Consider the following 18,812-nt stretch of genomic DNA (forward strand, 5'->3'; position numbering starts at 1 on the left):
ATTTTTATGTTGTAGCCAGTAACTTGTGAAAAAGATTCTCCACTTGTCAACCTCTGTTTTGGCCTTTGTATCCTGGGAAGAAGAGCTCTGGGCACAGCATCTCATAGCATGTCTGCAAGGTGAGACCACTACAGTCTTTATAACAACTGGATGGGGGGATGTTTAATGAAAAGAGGTGGTTTGATTCCAGCTTTGCTCTGTTTATCATTCTGTTGATGTTTGTGTTTAAATTTGGTCATTATGGCAAGAAACAATCCATTTATTCTAAATTATTAGTAGAAAGTAAAAGAAGCATAATTTTCCCTGTGTTCATAAATGTGACATACATTTACGATTTTAATCTCTTACCACTAATCACACGCTGTCTGTCTCTAAACATGGAACTTGCTTTCTCAACAGAATCAAAGATTCTATTGGTTAACGAAGTCTGCAAATAAATGCAAAATAAATAACCCAAAATATAACACAACTTGACAATATTTTAAGGTTGTTTGAACTGCTATTCTTTCAATGCGCAAATTATTTAGAAATCTAAAATTAACTTAAGCAAAAATAACACTTATCTGGATGCAGTGTTTGGTACCTGAAAAGGGTCCATACTCAATTTATTTCATCCAGTCTTATGTTGACGATACGCTACAGTTTACATGTCCCTTTAGCTTCCACTTCCAATCAGGGGTGACTTCAGTCCCCATGAGTCGTTATCCTGCAACCTTTAGATTTCTCTGGTCCAACACACCTGAATTGAATGACTTAATTACCTTTTAAGGTAAAGTTTTCAACAGTCCTGCGAAGGACCTTGTTATTTCATTGGAAGGTGTTAAAGCAGAGCTGCATTTAAAGGTGCAGGACACCAGACCTCAGGAACCTCATTGAGGCATCCCTGCTTTTAATGAATGGCCTTGATGTTAGTGGTCATAATGTAACATCTGGAAAATTTCAAAGGGGTGTTAATACTTCTGTAAGGTGCTGAGCATTTATAAGCTGTGCTGTTACTACCAAACAGTAACCAATAGGTTGATTTTTAAATGTAACAGTTTGGAGCCTTTTCTGTACGGCCTCCACGCCCTCTTCAAAGGAGACTTCCGCATTACGTCGCCCAGGGACGAATGGGTGTTTGCAGATATGGACCTACTGAATCGAGTTGTGGCTCCAGGAGTTCGAATGTCCCTCAAACTTCATCAGGTAGCTCTTCCTAAACCACACAAATCACACATGGTTAAATAATTTTTTGTCAGCGCTGTAATAACTCTTCTCCCTCTAGGACCATTTTACATCCCCAGATGAGTACGAGGATCCCACGGTTCTGTATGATGCAATCACTGCCAACGAAGAAAAGATGCTGATTTCACACGAAGGGGACCCAGTGTGGCGCAGCGCCATCTTAGCAAACATGCCGTCGCTGCTGGCACTGCGACACATCATGGACGACGGCAGCGATGAGTACAAAATCATCATGCTTAATAAGAGATTCCTCAGCTTCAGAGTCATCAAGGTCTGTTTAGACTCCAGATTTTACAATTTTTCTCTGATTGCAGTACAGTTAAATAGTGTCTCTGATTAAACATCAACTGTTGGATTAAACCATTACTTCTATGCGGTCAGAAAAAGCATGAAATGTTGTAAAAAGCAGCATGTTTGGAAAAACATTTATCTTCCATCCCTATAATCCTTTCTTCTATCCGTTTTACTCTCTGTGCTCCGCCCCTTTCCTTGTGTCCCTCCTTTATTGCATCCATCATTCTTTCTTTATCCCTGTGGTTTCTGCTTTCCTGGTTGTTCTGCCTTCCAATGTTAAATCTTCTCTCTCTCCTCCTTGGTTCCTTGTTTCTTTCACTGTCCTCTCAGCATTTTTGTGTCTTTCCCTCCTTCCTCCCCTGTTTCTTCCTCTGTTCCTTATGTTTGTCCATCCTCAGCTATGATCGGTGTATTGTTTTTAAGCATCGGGTAAAACTTACCCATTATTAAATATTTGAAGGACGTAAAACTGGAAAGCTGTGTAGAAAAGTCTGAATTTGTACGTGTAGAAAACCTGCTCTATACAGGATGTGGAATATTTAAACAAGCACCTTTGCTAGCCTTGATCAGCCCTCTCTGCTGCCCCCTTCAGGTGAACAGAGAATGTGTGCGTGGGTTGTGGGCTGGCCAACAGCAGGAGCTGGTTTTCCTGCGGAACCGCAACCCAGAGCGAGGAAGCATCCAGAACGCCAAGCAGGCTCTGAGGAATATGATTAACTCGTCATGTGACCAGCCCATCGGTTACCCCATATACGTGTCGCCCCTCACCACCTCGTACGCCGGGGGCCACAGTCAGCTCCGCTCTGTGTGGGGCGGCCCGGTCAGTCCACACAACATTTACACGTGGCTCATCAGTAGCTGGGACCGGTACGTGTTTGTTTCCTTTGCGGCGTTTTAAATGTGGACTCGGACCTTTCAGTGACTGTAATCTCCCTGCAGGATGCAGAAAGGGTGTGGCGCCGGCTGTAACAGCGGGGGAAACATCGAGGACTCTGACTGTGGAGGAGGCTCTGCTTCCATTTCAATGAACCCAGCCATTCACACCACACAGAGCACCCCGGCCTCCAGCCTTCCTCAGCCACACATCACCACCGTCCAGCCCTCCATGGGTACAGACCTTTGTTTGTTTCATGTCCTTCATAACAGGAATGTGATCTAAAGGATTAGAATGAGTAATTTACTGGACTTATCTTCCTTCTTAGGTACAGATAACCCTATAGGCCCAAACCAGAGCTGGCCTCACCACCCTCAACCTCTCCCATTAGCTCTACTCAGTCAATCAGAGGGCAGGATGGAGGCCAGCCTGCTCAGCTCTCTGCAGCGAACGTCATCCATCCAGGGGCTCCTTGGTCAGCAGCTCTCCAGCTCCCAGCTCTCCTTCAGCAGCTCCATGGTTCCTCCACCTCTGCCGACCTCAGAGCGCTTCTGCCCGGCAACGCTACTGGAGAACTCAGGACACCGCGTGGGCCAGAGGAGCGGCCTGCTCTACGAGAGTCATATCGGCAAGTGGAGTTTTTCAGGCAAGAAGGGCTTTAATGGACCAACTGCAGTGGAGATGGAGGGGGTGCCGGTGCAGACGATACGCACACAGGTAGGAAGATGACAGCCTTATGTTTTAGACCGCAGTGATTCAGGGTCACAAAAATTCAGTCTAGTTAGTTCTTTGCTTTTAGCTTTTCAGTGTAAAAAAGATAAATGTTTTAGAATGTGTTTAAAAATACTTTGGATATGTTAAACCAGTCATGTTGGACGTCATGTAAAGCCCCCACAACCCTGCGTTTTAGTTTTAGTACTAACGTATCTGGTTAAAGGGGTCATAGAATGCAAAACCAAGTTTACATTGTCATAGATGAATAACGATAGCTCAGTGAGTAAAATGGACGTACAGAGAAGTTCAAACCCCATCGACACCTCATTTCTATGCAAATCTCACAATTCTAAACTTCCATCATAAAACAGGCGAATCCAAACGAAGCACCAAATTCATTTCTGGGATGTTGCCCTATTTGGTTCTGGGCTGTACTTTTGTCACGCCCCGAAACTGACATACAGACCAGCCCACATCCACAGGCTCTATGTATTATTCAGTCGCTAAGCTGCTGATAACAATGCTATCTAGGGTGACCAGATTTGGGTTTCTGAAAAGGAGGACGTTGTCCAGGCTACTGTCACCGGGTCTGGTTCGGGCGCTCCGTCCCCAGCCCCGGAGTAGACGGCTCGGTTCTGCTGCACTGTAGTCGACCAAAATCCCGGACGATTTTGAATTCCCCCCTGGACATTTTTTTTGTAGGGAAGAAACGGTTTATGAAAACCGTCCGAACAGTTCGGTTCGACTGTCTCTGTTCGGTTTGCGTGTGTTGCGTTCGGTTCATGCGCTGCTCCTTTTTCTCATAGGCGAAGCGTTTACACTCCAGAGCAGAAGGTGGCGGCACTGCGACCAAAGCCAACCACCAGTAGTAAACAAGAAGAAGATGATGCGAAGCAGCGTAGCCAGGTGTAGCAGAAAAGAATCAGTTGTTGTGGTGAATTGCGTGCGTATGGCGAGTGGGAAAGAACAGGAGTTGGAAGACGCGCCAGCAGCACTTTATAGGTCTGCTGTATGGGACCGCTTTGCATTTAGAGTGACCTACCATGACGACGGAAAGAAAGTTGTGGATAAAAGTGCAACAGTGTGCAAGCATTGTGCAACACATTTTATTTATGCTAACAGCAACATGACCAACATGTCATGCTAACCCCGAAATCCCACATACTTCGTCAGCACCCTGCTGCACTCCAGACCGCCTGCACAAAGCAAAGCCTACAGCCTCTGCTGTGGCTCCCGTCCGCTCCGCTCTGAGTTCCTTGGAAATCGTACAGGGCATGCGCGAGATGATTAAATTCAAAGCAGTAAAACATGCAGAAATGACCCAGGGTTTCCGCGGATCATTAAAAATAATTACAATTCATAAATTTTTTTTTTCCATTAATTTCATTGATTTTTATGGGATTTTGGTGTAACAATCAACATATACCGAACCGAAAACCGTAACCACGAAACCGTGAACCGAACCGAACCGAACCGTGGATTTTGTCAACCGTTCCACCCCTATTTTTTAGGTATGAAAAGTAGGACATGTCTGGGGGAAAAGAGGACGTCTGGTCACCCTACCATATCAACAGTTTCGATGTTTCAGTGAGTGAGTGCTTGTTGCTATGATGTGTCTTTGCTCAGCAGCTTCGCTCGTTGTAAACCAACCTATCAGCGCACAGCTCATCTAAATATTCATGAGCTTAGCATAAAAGGAAGAAAACATGTTGTTTCATTCTAGGGCTTTTAAGCAAATATACCAAATAATTTTCAGCCCAACCAATGTTATACACCCCATCAGAGACCTTAAGGACCAGCACCAAATACCCTATAGAATCATTCTATGACCTCTTTAACAAATAAGCCTCTCCACCTCCTCTTGTTGTTTTTTTTTTGTTTTTTTTTTTTTATATATTTAAATTTCAGTGTTGCAACTGAGTAAATGCTTTTAAAATTTCCAATTAACCCCAAAAAAATAAAAAGAAAGTTTAAAAATTTTAATTTACATTAAGATATTCACCTCCCAAACAACAACTATTATTTCTATGGGAGCTGAATAATAGACACGTTCTGCTGAAACTTGTATTTATTAGAGATGGTCCATGTTTTTTTTTAAGGCTGGTGCCAATACAGATTTATGTTTTTATTTTATTTATTGATTTTATCAGTCTAACTGATCCCTGATTTGTGCGGTTCATGATTTTGGCCAATCTGGCTTGCTCTCTTTACAATTCTCAGTAAAAAAAAAAAAAAAAAAGAAACCTTTAACAATGGCTAGATGGTTCATGAAGGGACCTGCAATGTATGAGCCCTAATGCGATCTTAAGGTACAGGCGCTAAACATTATTTAATTGGCGAGCACTTGCAGATATCAGCTGATACTAATGGAAGAAAAAAACTAATGTTGAAATTCAATTCAATCAAAAAATACTTTATTAATCCCAAAGGGAAAATAAATTTTGTTAAATGTTTAATGTTAATGCTGCTGCTATAACAACAGTGTTTTGTGGGTCAGTTTGGATAAAGTCATCAGTTTTAGATAAATGCAAAAATAGAATGCATGTTGTTAGCATTTCAACTTTCCCATTTCATTTTTAAAGCATATTAATCTATTTAAGAAAAATAATATTTTTGGTTATAAATATGCAAAGTGATGTCTGGTTAAAATGACAAAAATTGAGTTTAGTTCAAGGAGAAAAAGTTAAATAAATGGAAAGATACAAAGAGCTGCAGGGTGTAATGCTTTATAGTATTTGCACCATTAGGATTGGATGGCTCAGTAGGGGAGATGACTCATTTCTTTCTGCATCAACACTGCAGCTTGTTACGACATGTTTTTCATTGTTGATAAACTCTGAGTAATCTGTTCTTTGTCTTTTGGTCTCTGGAAACATGTCTGGGAAAATATTCAAGATATTCAGATTTTGTTTTTATTTAGTTGTTTTTAGGATTTGGCATCTAATCAGTGAAATCTCTCTTTCAGCCTCCTCCTCCTTTGCCGCTACAAGAAGCCAGTCTGTCCCATGACCCCCTTGGAGCCACTCAGACGTGTGATCCCACCCTGTTGGCTTCAGAGGACGCTCCCACTCCAAAAGAGGAATCCACAGAGCTGCCTTTACTTGATCACCTGCGCTGAGTTTTTGCACTGGTGACATTTTCTACAATGGAAGCACACCGTGGGACCGAATCAGACCAATTCCAGCTTCGGGTCTCATTCCATCTAATGTTGCTGGGATTCGTCAGTGCAGGGAAAAAAATCCCCAGCTGAGCCTGGGAGCAGAAAGGTCCCTAACAGCCAGAGCAGTTCAGCTGTAACGGCGCACTGAGCGGTGGCACAGCACGCCATGGAGGGAATTTAGCCAACCGGTTCATTCAGCAGTCAGGTTTCGTCTGAGGTTCTGATCATCCTTGTCTCTATGGACGACCTTTGGGTTGTAACAGAAGTGACAGACTAGAAAGGCCAGTGCAATTAAAGGGATATTTTGCTTCAGGAGTGTTTATTTTTCTATACAGGAGAAAAGAATATAGCATCTCTTCTGCAGAGGCTGGGTTTCTGTTTCATCACTTAAAGAGATTTAGTGCGTTACTGTACAAGCAAGCAAAGGATGTGTGAACCACAAAAAGCCTTTTTTAGTTTTTTTCCCCCCCGTTGTTGCATCCTCACTGGACCCACAGCTGAGTGTCGATACCTGACAGACTACAGGAGGCTCAACCCCACCGCTCTCCATCGCACACCACTCATTAATCAGCAAGCGGAAGCGAAGACAACAACCAGTCCCCGCCCTCTGGTTTGTTTCCTGCAGAGGTTCCTGGAGAGATCAGCGGTTAACAAAGGAAACCTCTCAGCCAAGCCGGCGAGCTGTGCTTTAACGGCGAGTTTACACATCATCTAGGCCTTTAAGTCTTGAATTGGAAGGTGGAGGTTTGGAAGACTGTGGTCCAAACAGGCTCCTCTCTCTGTGAAGAGTGTCTATTGAAGCCCATGAAGGTGGCGTGTTGGAAATGTAAAAAACCTTTTGTTTCGCTGGGTTGAATGTTTTTTTCTTTTTTTGGATGTTTTACTTGAAGAATCCCAAGTTCCTCAGTGATTCAGAACCACTGAGTTTGTTTTTTGATAAATGATCAGTGAAGCCCTGACTGGTCTCCAGGAAGCAGGGGTCGATGCTGCTCAGTGCGGGGAGCAGCGTTTCTCCCATTACTGTACTACTGCTTCTGCATCCCCTGCTACTACTAACGTACCCTGTACTACTGCTGTTTCTGCACCAGACAAATCCAGCGTTTTAGTTGGACCTTTACACCGCTAAAAAAAATAGTAAAAGCAAAGGCGAAATATTTATAATCAACGTTGTCTTACAGATCTTTTCTGGGTGGGGCCGTGTGTGTGCGCTGTTGCCTTCTGTCATCTGCTTCCTCTCTTCCATTGGTTTGTCTAAATAAATCTTTTCATCTTATCAACGATGATTGTGTTCAAAGGGATAATTAGCATTTTTGAGGTTTGATTTTGGACGAACTTTAGTTTTAAATCAGACGTTGAGACGCACTGGTGAGAATTTTGCAGCCATTTTTTTACGTCTGAATTTTGTTTTTTGTTTTCAATGCGCTTTCCTGCTGATAGCTGTTTTTAATGGAAAGCTTTTTCTCTTTAAGAACTGTAATTAGCAGAGGCTAAAATATTTTTTCTACCTCCCCTGTGAGCAGTCTCTAATTATTTCTATTATGATAATCAGCAACATTACAGGGTTTCACTATTTTAAAATAAACAAAACGATGACTGGGCGACAATTTAAACTAAATGCAGTAACCCATGGTTAGTATTACTAAAAGGTCTTCATTCTAGAGAAAATGGATGTTTATCTTGGATTTCCAAAAGGTTACCAATATTTTTATAACTTTTCCACAGCAGATAAAATTAAAATGTCAAATAGATTAAACAAATTCTTCCTTTTTTCTGTTTAAAGGCTCTCTCTGATAGCGCTCATTGTGTCTCCACATATCGTAGAGAAAGCTTGAATCATCTCTGCTCTTTATGGCTAACTTCTTATCCCTCCTTAGTCGTATTCCGTCAGTAACTGCCTCCACACCGATGAGGGTTTTTCGCTTCAATCCGGGCTGATCAAGATAAAAATTGTCCAGTTCCAGTCCACGGTTTTGTTTAATTTTTTTCTCTCTGTATCTTAAGCTTTATGCGCTCCAATCAGGACGGCTGTGATGGGGAAAAACAAGCCAACCGCTGCTGAGATCAGGATCTAAAAAGCATAGATCTCAGTTTAAAGCTGCTTTGTGAATCTAATACTGGTTCAGTGTTCAGATAATTGGTTTGTGTTACTCTCTCAAAGTTTGTAAAACATAATAAAATCAACCACTACGCTGGTTCGCTGTGGGGGCTGAAATGCAATTCTTGGCGAGGTTTTCATTTGGAGCAGCTGTTACCGTATTACAGTTCTGATAATTTACCCCCCCACCCCCCAATCATCCCAAAAACAAACCATCCCTTTAATCCTGTAGCATAACTGGAAATATTCCTAAGAAGTTAACTCGGTTCCTCTTCACCCCCTTTTTCAATCTTTAGCTGTTTTTCACCACTGTGAAAATGTTGAACGGTTTGCAGATGAACATTAAGCAAGCAACACTTGGCAGCCCAGTCGTCATCTCTCTGCAGTGTTCAAAACGTTGTGCCATAGCGTTAATCACCAGATCCTGGTCTGCTCAAATGAATTCCTGTTATAATGTTGTTGTCCTTTAGTAGAGGACTTGAAACACCTCCAGCATTCTCAGGATTTAACATTGGGGAGAAAGTGAGACGCGATTTGTTGCAGGAAAGATAATCAAGAGGGAGTTGAGATCCATTCTTTAATTTGACCGGGGTTATACGAATAAACTTGGATCACAAAATGGAGATTAAAGGCTATTTAAGACTTAAAAAGAAAGAGAATTTCTCCTTAAAATAAAGGTCACTTATTTCATGTTGGGTTGGAAACTGGGTCACCCTGGTGTTAACCATTCTTAATGCTGTTTGTGAATCTTTGCTGCAGTCTTTGCTCCACTTTAAGCTCCTTTCTTTTCAGCAGCCCTGAGATGTTTTGTAAACTTGCTGTGAGGAACATATAGCAGCATCTTTCCCAGGACATGCTAACAACTCCCTCAACTCAGGAAATACAGACTTGTCGATCAGTGCTGTTTTTATTTGCATTCAAAGCTATGGGGAATTCTACTTCTTTTTTTTCTTTCTATGTTTTTTTTTTGGGGGGGGGGAGACAGGAAAGCACAAGCTAACAGGCAGACCCGGGTGTCCTAAAGGGGTTTCCCAATCTCTAAATCTGTGTACAGCATGTCTGCTATATGAATATGTATTTAAGATAAGAATCTATTTTATTATTGGGTTCTGGTTTTCCTTCTCCATCAAAGACACTATATATGCGGAGCTGCAGGGAGGGGCGAGGCTCCGGATTCAACCCAGCAACACGAAAAGCTGAAAATCTGCAGTTTGGGAAGAATCACTTTATACTTGTTTTGCACAAGATGTCATTGTTCATCATCCCAGTTTTTCCATTTGTCATTTTGGGAGGGTGGGCTTTTATTTAAGAACTATAAGTCAATGTTCTGTACAGTTTGGTTTTTTTATGCGATTATCTTTTTTTTTTTCTATTTAAATTAAAGTTTTTGTCTCTGTTTGCAAATCTGTTTGTGATTTATTTCTTCTGAATCCAGTGCCTTGCAGATGCATGTCACACCCTGTGAACTTAGCATTTTTTGTAGATGCAGCCACAGAATCAAATGTTTTATTAGGTTATAGACTAAAATAAACTGTCATTTTAAAGAGATTATTTTAATTTAATTTACAGAAAGACTGGTCCAATTCTCTCTAAGCTATATTTTTTAGGCATTACCTGTATGTTAGTCACTGCATCACAAGAGAGAGAATCAACTCTGCTTCAAGTCTTGCTTTTTAAGAGATGCACTGATCCACTATTAATGTTTGAATTGGTTTGTACATTAAAGAAAATTCTAGATCTGGTGAAACAGCCTGATTTATAGTATTTGTAGAATAGAATTCAACTTTATTGTCATTGCACTGTCACAAGTACAAAAGAAACAAAATGTTTGTATTTATCCAGAAGTGCTATACAGGATATAAATATTACAGGTGGATGTACAAGCAAAAAGTAATTGGGACTGTAAAAAGTTGTATATAAATATGAATATGGGAGCTACACAGATTATGCAGAATATACAGGAATGTTAGGAAAAGGATTATATATGTATTAGCTGGTTTATAATACAAGATAAATAATGGCAGAAATGATTTACAGATTGAGTGTGAGGACCTTCCATATGTTATTATATATAATAAATATTAACCTTAGGAGGTTTTTGTGTACATCCATACATATTTGACATCTAGAGATAAGTTTATTACGGCCTCTAACTTTGCTTTAAGAACATTAAAGCAAACGGCTCTGATTTCTAGATCTGCACATTTCCAAGTTCTCTTATCTTAAAGCTTCTCAGAATTGATCTGGTTTTAGCTTCTTTCATTTTTTCTATCACCTCTGACAAGCTATCCTGTCCTTAAATACATCTACGCAGCATCATGAAGCCACCACTATGTTTCACTATAAGGTTGGTATATTTAAATCCATATGTACTGTCATCCTCCATATGCAGCGTTTTGCTTATAGGCCACATGGTTTAGCTGGTTTCCTTACATGGTTTCAGATGAGAGGAAATGGCAGGGTTAACATTTTTTACTACCAACATATTTTTCAGATAATTACTTGTACTGTATCATTAAAATTTGTGTTTCACTTTAATTTTCAAATGGAAAAAAAATCTGAAATGATGTCTGAGCTTTAGAGACTTCAGTTCGTTTTTAAAGTGGGAACTAAAAGCTTGTACAGACTCATCCAATTATTCTCCCATTTAGACCTTCACACTAAAAACGTTTGGCAGGATGATCGTCAATCTTTTCAGGATTTGGAATTTAGTGAAATAAATAGGTGACCAATATATTAGGAAGGAATTTGAAACTGATACAAAAACAGCCAGCCGGTAAAAATAAATAAAACCCGTAGTGATCCTGTCCTGCTTTAGCTTTTAGTAAACATGCTGCTGCATTTTGCAACCAATGAAGAGATAAACAGTTTCAGTACAGAGAGGTGATGATGAGCATGATTTCTTTTAGTTTTCAATGTTTTTGTGGGGGAAAAAATAGCTTCAAAAGGCAATTATATTTTTCAGATTTATCCAAAATGATTACTAATTACCAGAGAAAATGGTTCAATTACAGCAAAAAATAACATTAGCAGAAAAGAGCTGCTGTAGGACAAGAAAGAAAAAGAGCTCATCTCTGTGCTAAAACTTTAGTTGCTGTAGAGGTCTGGGATGATAACAATTTTATTCACCAAGTCACCAGAGAATTTGAAAGCTTTTAAAACTGCACTTTTTAATTTATCCCAGAAAAATGGAAAGTGCCTGGCCCAACTGCCGTAATACAGTCACCCAGCCAAACTGATGGACCAGATAGAATACCATTAATTAGAGAAGCATACTATATGTCTATGGTTACTCTGGAGGAGCTGCTTCCCTCCCACTTATAAGACGTAGATACTTTATGGTGATCAGATGAGACTGGTTTACAAGCTAAACGTCATGTTGGTAAAAACTAACACTGTCCATCACCCTGAACACACAGCATCCTAAATGGTGGTGGGTGCATCATGCTGTGGGACTGCCTGTCTTTAGGAGAGATGGAGAAATTACTTGGAGTGACCATGGATGACGCTAAACACCAGCAATACTGAAAAAAATGAAATAATCAACACATTTTTTTGTTGTTTCTTTCACTTCCCAACTTAAATTGTCATTAGTTAGAAATGAATCAATGTTTTGATAGCTGCAAAGTAAAGATTGGGTCAAAACCCTGATGGAGAGATGGGATCAATGGCAAAACTCTACAAAAATCTATTGGTTTCTTCTAAGATCATCAGTGTCCATTTAGATTAATAGAACATATGGATACAGTATTAAAATCCAACTGTAGATATTAATTTTCTGTTTTGTATTTAAGTGTCCTTTTAGAAAAGAAAAATTATGTAAATATATTCTAGAATATAATCTGGAATACTTCTGGTTTAAGTGTTTATTTGGAAGACAAATACAAATTACTGCAACTGAAAAAACATCACAAGTATCAGAAATTGGATATTGTTTATTATTACAAAAAGCGTCTTCCTGTGCAGCTATGAGAAGAGCAGAGGTTGCAGAAGCAAACCGGTCCATTTCAGTACCTGATGGTGAGACTTCAGACAAAAGAGCGTTTCATCAAGGACGGAGTGTAGCCTATCTCGTTGTAACACTGCTCTTCCTCTCCTTTCCTGCCCCTCCTCGTCCTCCTCCCATCCTGCCCAGTGCGATGCAGCCAAAGGATGAGCACCAGCAGAGCCAGCAGCACCGAGCTCATCACCAGAGTTAGCAGCACCCCTGGCAGAATGCCTGAGGGACTGTCTGGAGCTGCCGAGACGCACAGAACAGCTTGGATCAGACAATTTGAGTAGAAAGAGGAGGATTATTATTGGTGCTGAAACAGACCCTCACTGTTGTAAACGGCCAAGTTGACGTAGCAGTTTTCTGTTCCCAGGACGTTAGTGGCTGAGCAGCGATACAAGCCAGACGTTTGAGAAGAAACGTTGACAATCTGGACCGAACCGGACAGCTCACCTGAGGAACAAGAGGAAAAGGGTTCAATAAATTACAGTCAAACTTTAATGCTTTATTTGGAAAAAGAAGATTGAAAGAAATGTGGCTGTTATAGACAGACTTGTCTGGAAACAACACATTAAGTACAGATGAAAGCAGATTCTCATTCCAAAAAAGTAAAAAAAAAAATTAATAATCCACTGCCCCTTAGGAATGGCGGTCGTTTGGTTATAATGTAATACCAGATACCTGTCTATGTCTCTGAAAGGGGTCATTCCCCTGTAAGGGGGTGGGGGTTGTGATGATAGTCGATTCCTTCCTGTTATCATATCTTACAGGGGAACAGAACACCTCTAGGCCAGCTACCACTAACGATCCGTCCTTTCAGAGACATAGACCAGCATCAGGTATTACAGGCTAACAAAGAACCCAAATGACAGCCCATTCCTAAGGGGTGGACCCGTTCTTTGGGTTCAATTTGCACATTTCTAAGCCAAAACAAGGCTTTGTTTTTTGTCCACTCTATAAAGCCTCGAACTCAACACTATTTCTGACATTTTGAATTGAAAAAGCTTCCTGGATGGGAAGCGAAACATCTTCAAACTTAGAAACATTTACTTTTTTGGAATGACTATGACCTAGATGACGGAGAATCTTCACCAGCATGAAAGCAGATGTTAGCATCTGCTACTTGAAAAGATTACCTTCTCTCACCACAGAGTTAAACCTCTCCTGTTTAAGGTCAGCAAGGATTAGCATTATTTACATTTGTAAAATAGGAATCACTTTCCTTTTTTTACATTTAAATTCAGAAGTTCAGCCAAATTTCCTTCACATTTGGTTGTTTTCGGCATGACTAGTCAAATTCTGGATATCCAAATATCTCTTACAAAAGTTCACTGTATTTAGATCCAATCATCCTTACAGTTTCAGGTTAATTTGTTGTGTTATAGTATTGAAAGATTATAGCGCATATGATGTCAGGTTCTCTAAAGATTTTTATATGTTAATATAAATCTGAATAACCAAAACAGGTTGTGATGTACTTTGTAATGGATGGTCATTATCTCAAAGGCAAATTGACAAATCCTGTAGAGGATAGAGGTCAACAAAGATTAACACTGACCTTCCATGTTGATAGGAAGGGAAATTTCCTCAGGGTTCAATTTCTCCCATCGGATTTCTGGCGTGGGGACACCTTGTTCCACCAAACAGGACAGCTTCACACTTCCTCCCATGTCAATTGCTCCATCCCACTCACACACGGGTAGAGAAGGTGGCTCTGCAAACATCAGTCCACAGTTCCAGCTGTATTTGCTTTTGTAGACTTCTTTCTTTTAGATAACATTTTATCTCTTCACATTTTATTTTTTTCTCTTCAGTTACCTGTTGTACTGTAATGTATTATTGTGCTACTATAGGTTTAGTCTGCTGGAAGACACAGAAGCCACTTTTCTTATTCTGCCTAATTCTATATTTATTATTCAATTCAGCAGTATTTCTTAGTTCAAACCATAACTTTATGCTCTCTCTGCTTTTTCTTATCATATTAGCTTCATCTAGTCTGTTCCTGTTTGGCTGTGACACATCCAGAAGAGAAATATCAGCTGGGCCGCTGCCATGAACTCCCTTGTTTATAGGTGATAAAGCTGGGCCTGTTTTTCAGTGTTTAGTTCTGCCTCTCTCCTATGCATTGTTATGAACAAAGCTTTTATTGTAACTAACTGAATGTGTTCCCTTTGATATGTAAAAAGGCTCAGAGCTCATCTACTTAACAGTTTCCTCCCTAGAAAGAACCACCTATGGAGCTAGTTCACTGTTAACTTTTCTAACATAGAAAATATTTATAGATCAGTGCATCTACGTTTGTCTTGTATATCTGTTTCTCTCTCCTCTACACTGGGAAAAAAAATCTAGATAAGTAATTTTTTCTTAAAATAAGTGCATTTGTTCTTGGATGGAGGAGGTAAAAGAGACATTTTGCCAATGGAAAAAGACAATTTACACTTAAAATAAGAAAACACAATTGCATTGTCTTATTTCAAGTGCACATTATCTAATTATCTTATTTTAAGAGTAAAAATACTCATTCCATTGGCAAACTATCTCAAATTAAGGGTAAATACACTTGACTTAAGAAATTTGTACTTATTTCTAGGTGGTTTTTCCAGTGTGACCCCAGACGGTCTCGGTAGAAGCCTAAAAATAAGCCTGGTTCTGCTAGAGGCTATTTACTGTTATGAGGCAGTTTGTTTCCTCTCTGCTGTCACGGCGTTCCTGCTCGGTGTGAGGAATTGCTGTAGAATCAATAACACAGTAAATGCCCACTGTCATCATCTGCTCATTCCAAGAGGAAAGTGTCATGCAAAGTCAATATCTCTACTCAATCAGCTGGTTTTCCTTAGATAGAAAACCTTTAACCCATCTGACTGCATGATCTGGTTGAATTGTCTCTGTATAGAGCCTTGAGATGACATGTGTTGTGAATTTGTGCTTTGAATTGAAAATGAATTGAATCGTGTTTGTTTTACTGATCTACTGCTGGTTGCTACTATACAACACCATTAAGTGTTAAGTTTCCTTCTATTTTTCCTTCTGTTAATTTTCCTTTTGCTGAAAGTGAATTATGTTATATAATCATCATTAGGTAACTGTGAGTAACCCAATTTTTTGGGGTTTAATTTACTGGCTACACCCGGCCAGGTCTCACTGAGGTCAGTCCTTTAGAATACAGAAATGACTCAACTAGCTTCCGTCTACTCCCCCAAAAGCCACCTAGTTGACTTTAACACCACAACATGTGGCCTAGGTATTAAAACTTGGATTTTAATCTGAAAAACTCACACAAAGACAAAAGACAATTAGGAGAAAGTTATTGATAAAATTACTTTGTCTTTGCCTCTCAGACTTCGGCAGGAAACATAGCGCCTAATTTGATAGATATGCATGAACACGAGCAAAAAATAGGGCTGTTTCCCCCAAGGCCTGAAACTGGAGGTGGAGTGGAGATAGATGAAGTTGGTCAGTCTGTAGACTGCTGGTTAGCGAGACGGTCTGCTGAGCTTTATGGGGAGATCCAGTGGACTGCCTGAGCTGATACTAGAGCTTCACTCAGGGACCTGGAAGATGGAAGTCCAGTTGGAAAAAATAGGTTGAGAGAACCTGTCTATGATGAGCAAGCATGGAGCGACGGTGGAGAGGAAAAACTTCCCGTTGGGAAGAAACCTCTGGCAGAACCAGGCTCAACATGGCGGTCTTCTGCCGGACCGGTTAAGATGAGACAGGGAACACAGTAAGAGTCCGGGAGGAATGACACTCTGATGAAGCTTTAGCTTCGATGGTGGAGGGGCTGGAGGTGCCTCGAAACAAGGTCATCTGAATGAAATCACAGCGCATCTGCCGCCTGCACACAGGAGCAGACAGGTGCGGATCGGAGGCCTTTTAAGATGAGCTATGGATGCCGATCGGCTTGCGTGGAGGTGTGGTTCAAAGCTGATTGTCTGTGTCACAGGTGGATGTATGAACAAGGAGTTTCTTCAGTTGAATTTCGCCTAGGCTCCATTTGAATTCAATTAAGAGACTTTTGTGTGACTTTAAACCGGCTGTTCCTGCTAGAAAATCCTGAATGAAAACAGGTCCATAATGGTTCAGCTATATACAAGGTTAAGAGATTATTTGTATTTTATCACAAGTCTGATCTGGTTTGGATCATTTATTTTAATTAATAAATGAAACAACCACTTAAATGCTGTATTGTTCTTTTACTCCAGTTATTTTTCTCTATTTTTTTTTTATAACTCTAAAACATTTAAATGTGTATGGTAGCTCTCTTTTCATTATTTTTTTATTTTTCTTGCACCATATTATATCATCAGAATGTTTTTTGTCGTTGAAACTAAAATACATTTAGTAAAAATAGTTTACTTGTTTTCTTTTTGATTCATATGTCATTTAAAACCAGCTCTGTCTGATTCGGATGGAGCCGCCTACCCAACACGCTGAGCAGCAGCTCTCCCACGCCTGGATCTGCTGTGTCCGGTGGGTTGTTCACCATGCAGCGGTAAATCCCCCCATCAGAGACTCGTGTGTCATTTATCATGATGTCTGCACTGAATGGAAGACCTGCAGATGGTTTACAGGAAATAAAAATGATTAACCTGTCCTTTCATTTTGACGTATATCTTACAGTGGAAATACATTGAAAGCAGCACAAAGAAGCAATAGTTTAACATTGATAATACCTGTAAAATCCACCCGGTCAATGAGGGAGGGGTTTTTAATCACCTGCCCATGGTCATACACTATTACCTAAAACAGGAGAGATATGAAAATAAAAGATCTTTTATAAGATATTCCCCCAAGCATTCCTTATTTTAGCAAAACATTTTATTTCTCAGGCTATTGTTCCTTATTTATTGCCTTATAAACTTTTTTGTAGATCTTACTCCCGTGTAACAAACTTAAACTCATGTGTTTACATTAAGTCTTTAATCTAAATACCTACATTAAATCCAGAGCAAACATAGCCACTGAAATTCACCTAACAAAACCAGAGCTTTGTTGGAGAACATTAGAGAACAACCATCGTCATGGCGACCTATAAGGAAACAGGTCAGGTTTGAATGCCGTTAAGATGTTTAAAGCAGTTAGGTTATAAAAGTGTTTTTGAGTTTTGGCCTTCTCATCCTCCTTAGCTGACCAGACTAAGCACGGAAAGCACAGCTGAGCCAGTCGTATACATTAGAGGAGCCGCATGGATCCACAGCTCAGGTGGGAATATTTCTCAACAACTATGAGTCAAAAATTGCATAAGTCATTTTTTTTTATAAAGAAGAAAGCTGCTGCTGAATGTTGGTGACAATAACAGGACAAATAACATCTTAAGCCTATGTTCTGTTGCCTTATAATCACTGCACACCATCCTAAAAATACAATTTCTTTAGTGAAACAAGGTTGTGGCAGCATCATGCTGTGGGAAAATTGACTATTGCATAAAAGCTCTTTAAAACAGCGAGTTTTTAGTTCAAATATATGAAGATATAACAATATATTGGGGATATGAATAACTTCTGTCAGGCTTCTGTTCTTTTATATATTATACATAGGAGATGCAAACCTGTACGGGGGTGTCTGGACTGGAGAAGGGGGCCAAAGTCCAGATTATATTAAGTCTGGAGAAGTCGGAATAGGTGAAAAAGGAACAGGGCAGGAGAACCGAATCGCCGCGAACCACTTCCAGACTGGATTCCCTCATGGTTACCCTGAGAGCAGCTAAAAGCCAAACAAAAAAAAAGACCAGGACTTTATTTCCACATTTCTGTTTTATCTTTTGCAATATCTGAAGCTCTCCTGTTAAAACCAGCACCCCCCACATCCCCCCCATCACTTCATTACTGCAATAATGAACCTCCTCCTCCTCTGTCGTCCCCAGGCCTTTTGTGTGAGCGTGTCGGGGAGGGTGATTCAGTGTGCGTATCAGCTGTTAATTACATTTGACAGTTTTGATGGTGAGCCAAACTAATCACGGACAAAGTGGAACAACAGGCCACTTCTCTGGGATGCATTCGTGAAAACAGAATGTCAATTCACTGCATTGTTTAGAAAAAAGATCAAGAGACTTTAAAATGTCAGTCTTTAGAGAAATAAAGATGACAAACAATAATCAGTATTTGGTTTTAAACTTCATCAGAACACAATAGCTGTGAAAATAGAGCAAAGTTAATGAATTTTGTGCAACATTTGAAATTAAATGTAAATTTATATCAAATTAGGTTTAAGCACCATAAATGTTCAATAGGCGTATCTTAATCCATGCTCATGTCAAAAGGCCTAACCAGTAAAAATAATAACTACAGCTAATCTCTCTAAACATTTTCAGCAACTGCTGAAAAAGGTAAAATTTTATTTGTTTTTTCTCAAGATGGGAAAACAGGAGAGACTCACCTTTCTGCCGAGCAGCAAAACACACACATGTGGTCCAGAGAATCCACCTTACAGGAGAAGCCATGATGGACGAGGGAGACAGAAA

General features: G+C 40.1%; 2 protein-coding genes across 4 annotated transcripts in view; one reads left to right on the forward strand and one right to left on the reverse strand.

Annotated features, from left to right (window-relative positions):
- The window catches only part of pcnxl3 (pecanex-like 3 (Drosophila)), a 34,326-nt gene extending 24,574 nt beyond the window's left edge, over positions 1 to 9,752 (forward strand). For both annotated transcript variants that reach the window (XM_015382805.1, XM_015382806.1), the window contains exons 30-36: positions 16 to 119; positions 1,038 to 1,185; positions 1,265 to 1,495; positions 2,111 to 2,385; positions 2,458 to 2,627; positions 2,721 to 3,109; positions 6,072 to 9,752. In XM_015382805.1, the coding sequence (XP_015238291.1) occupies positions 16 to 119; positions 1,038 to 1,185; positions 1,265 to 1,495; positions 2,111 to 2,385; positions 2,458 to 2,627; positions 2,721 to 3,109; positions 6,072 to 6,224 (1,470 nt within the window). In that variant the 3' untranslated portion in view covers positions 6,225 to 9,752. The remainder of the gene's footprint in view (positions 1 to 15; positions 120 to 1,037; positions 1,186 to 1,264; positions 1,496 to 2,110; positions 2,386 to 2,457; positions 2,628 to 2,720; positions 3,110 to 6,071) is intronic.
- Positions 9,753 to 12,343: 2,591 nt separating this feature from the next.
- Positions 12,344 to 18,812, reverse strand: LOC107089816 (immunoglobulin superfamily member 11-like). Of its 2 annotated transcripts, none has more exons than XM_015382796.1 (7): positions 18,728 to 18,812; positions 17,901 to 18,055; positions 17,026 to 17,092; positions 16,775 to 16,906; positions 13,911 to 14,066; positions 12,683 to 12,805; positions 12,344 to 12,598 (listed from the first exon to the last, which is right to left on the reverse strand). In XM_015382796.1, the coding sequence occupies exons 1-7, from the start codon at positions 18,789 to 18,791 to the stop codon at positions 12,390 to 12,392; spliced, it is 906 nt and encodes a 301-aa protein (XP_015238282.1). In that variant the 5' UTR covers positions 18,792 to 18,812; the 3' UTR covers positions 12,344 to 12,389. The 2 variants fall into 2 exon arrangements, with proteins under 2 accessions (XP_015238282.1, XP_015238281.1); XM_015382795.1 differs by having other exon boundaries at positions 12,677 to 12,805.

Source organism: Cyprinodon variegatus, unplaced genomic scaffold (genome assembly GCF_000732505.1).
Source record: "Cyprinodon variegatus isolate N-32 unplaced genomic scaffold, C_variegatus-1.0 Scaffold267, whole genome shotgun sequence".
Taxonomy (NCBI): Eukaryota; Metazoa; Chordata; class Actinopteri; order Cyprinodontiformes; family Cyprinodontidae; genus Cyprinodon; species Cyprinodon variegatus.

Excerpts from the sequence above, each read along its gene's own strand:
- LOC107089816 (XM_015382795.1), bottom strand. The coding sequence starts at position 18,791 with ATGGCTTCTCCTGTAAGGTGGATTCTCTGGACCACATGTGTGTGTTTT. Across the intron at positions 14,067-16,774 it reads GCTGCTGCTCAGCGTGTTGG|AGCCACCTTCTCTACCCGTG; the intron begins GTAGGCGGCTCC and ends TGATGTTTGCAG. Across the intron at positions 12,806-13,910 it reads CCTTCCTATCAACATGGAAG|GTGAGCTGTCCGGTTCGGTC; the intron begins GTCAGTGTTAAT and ends CTTGTTCCTCAG.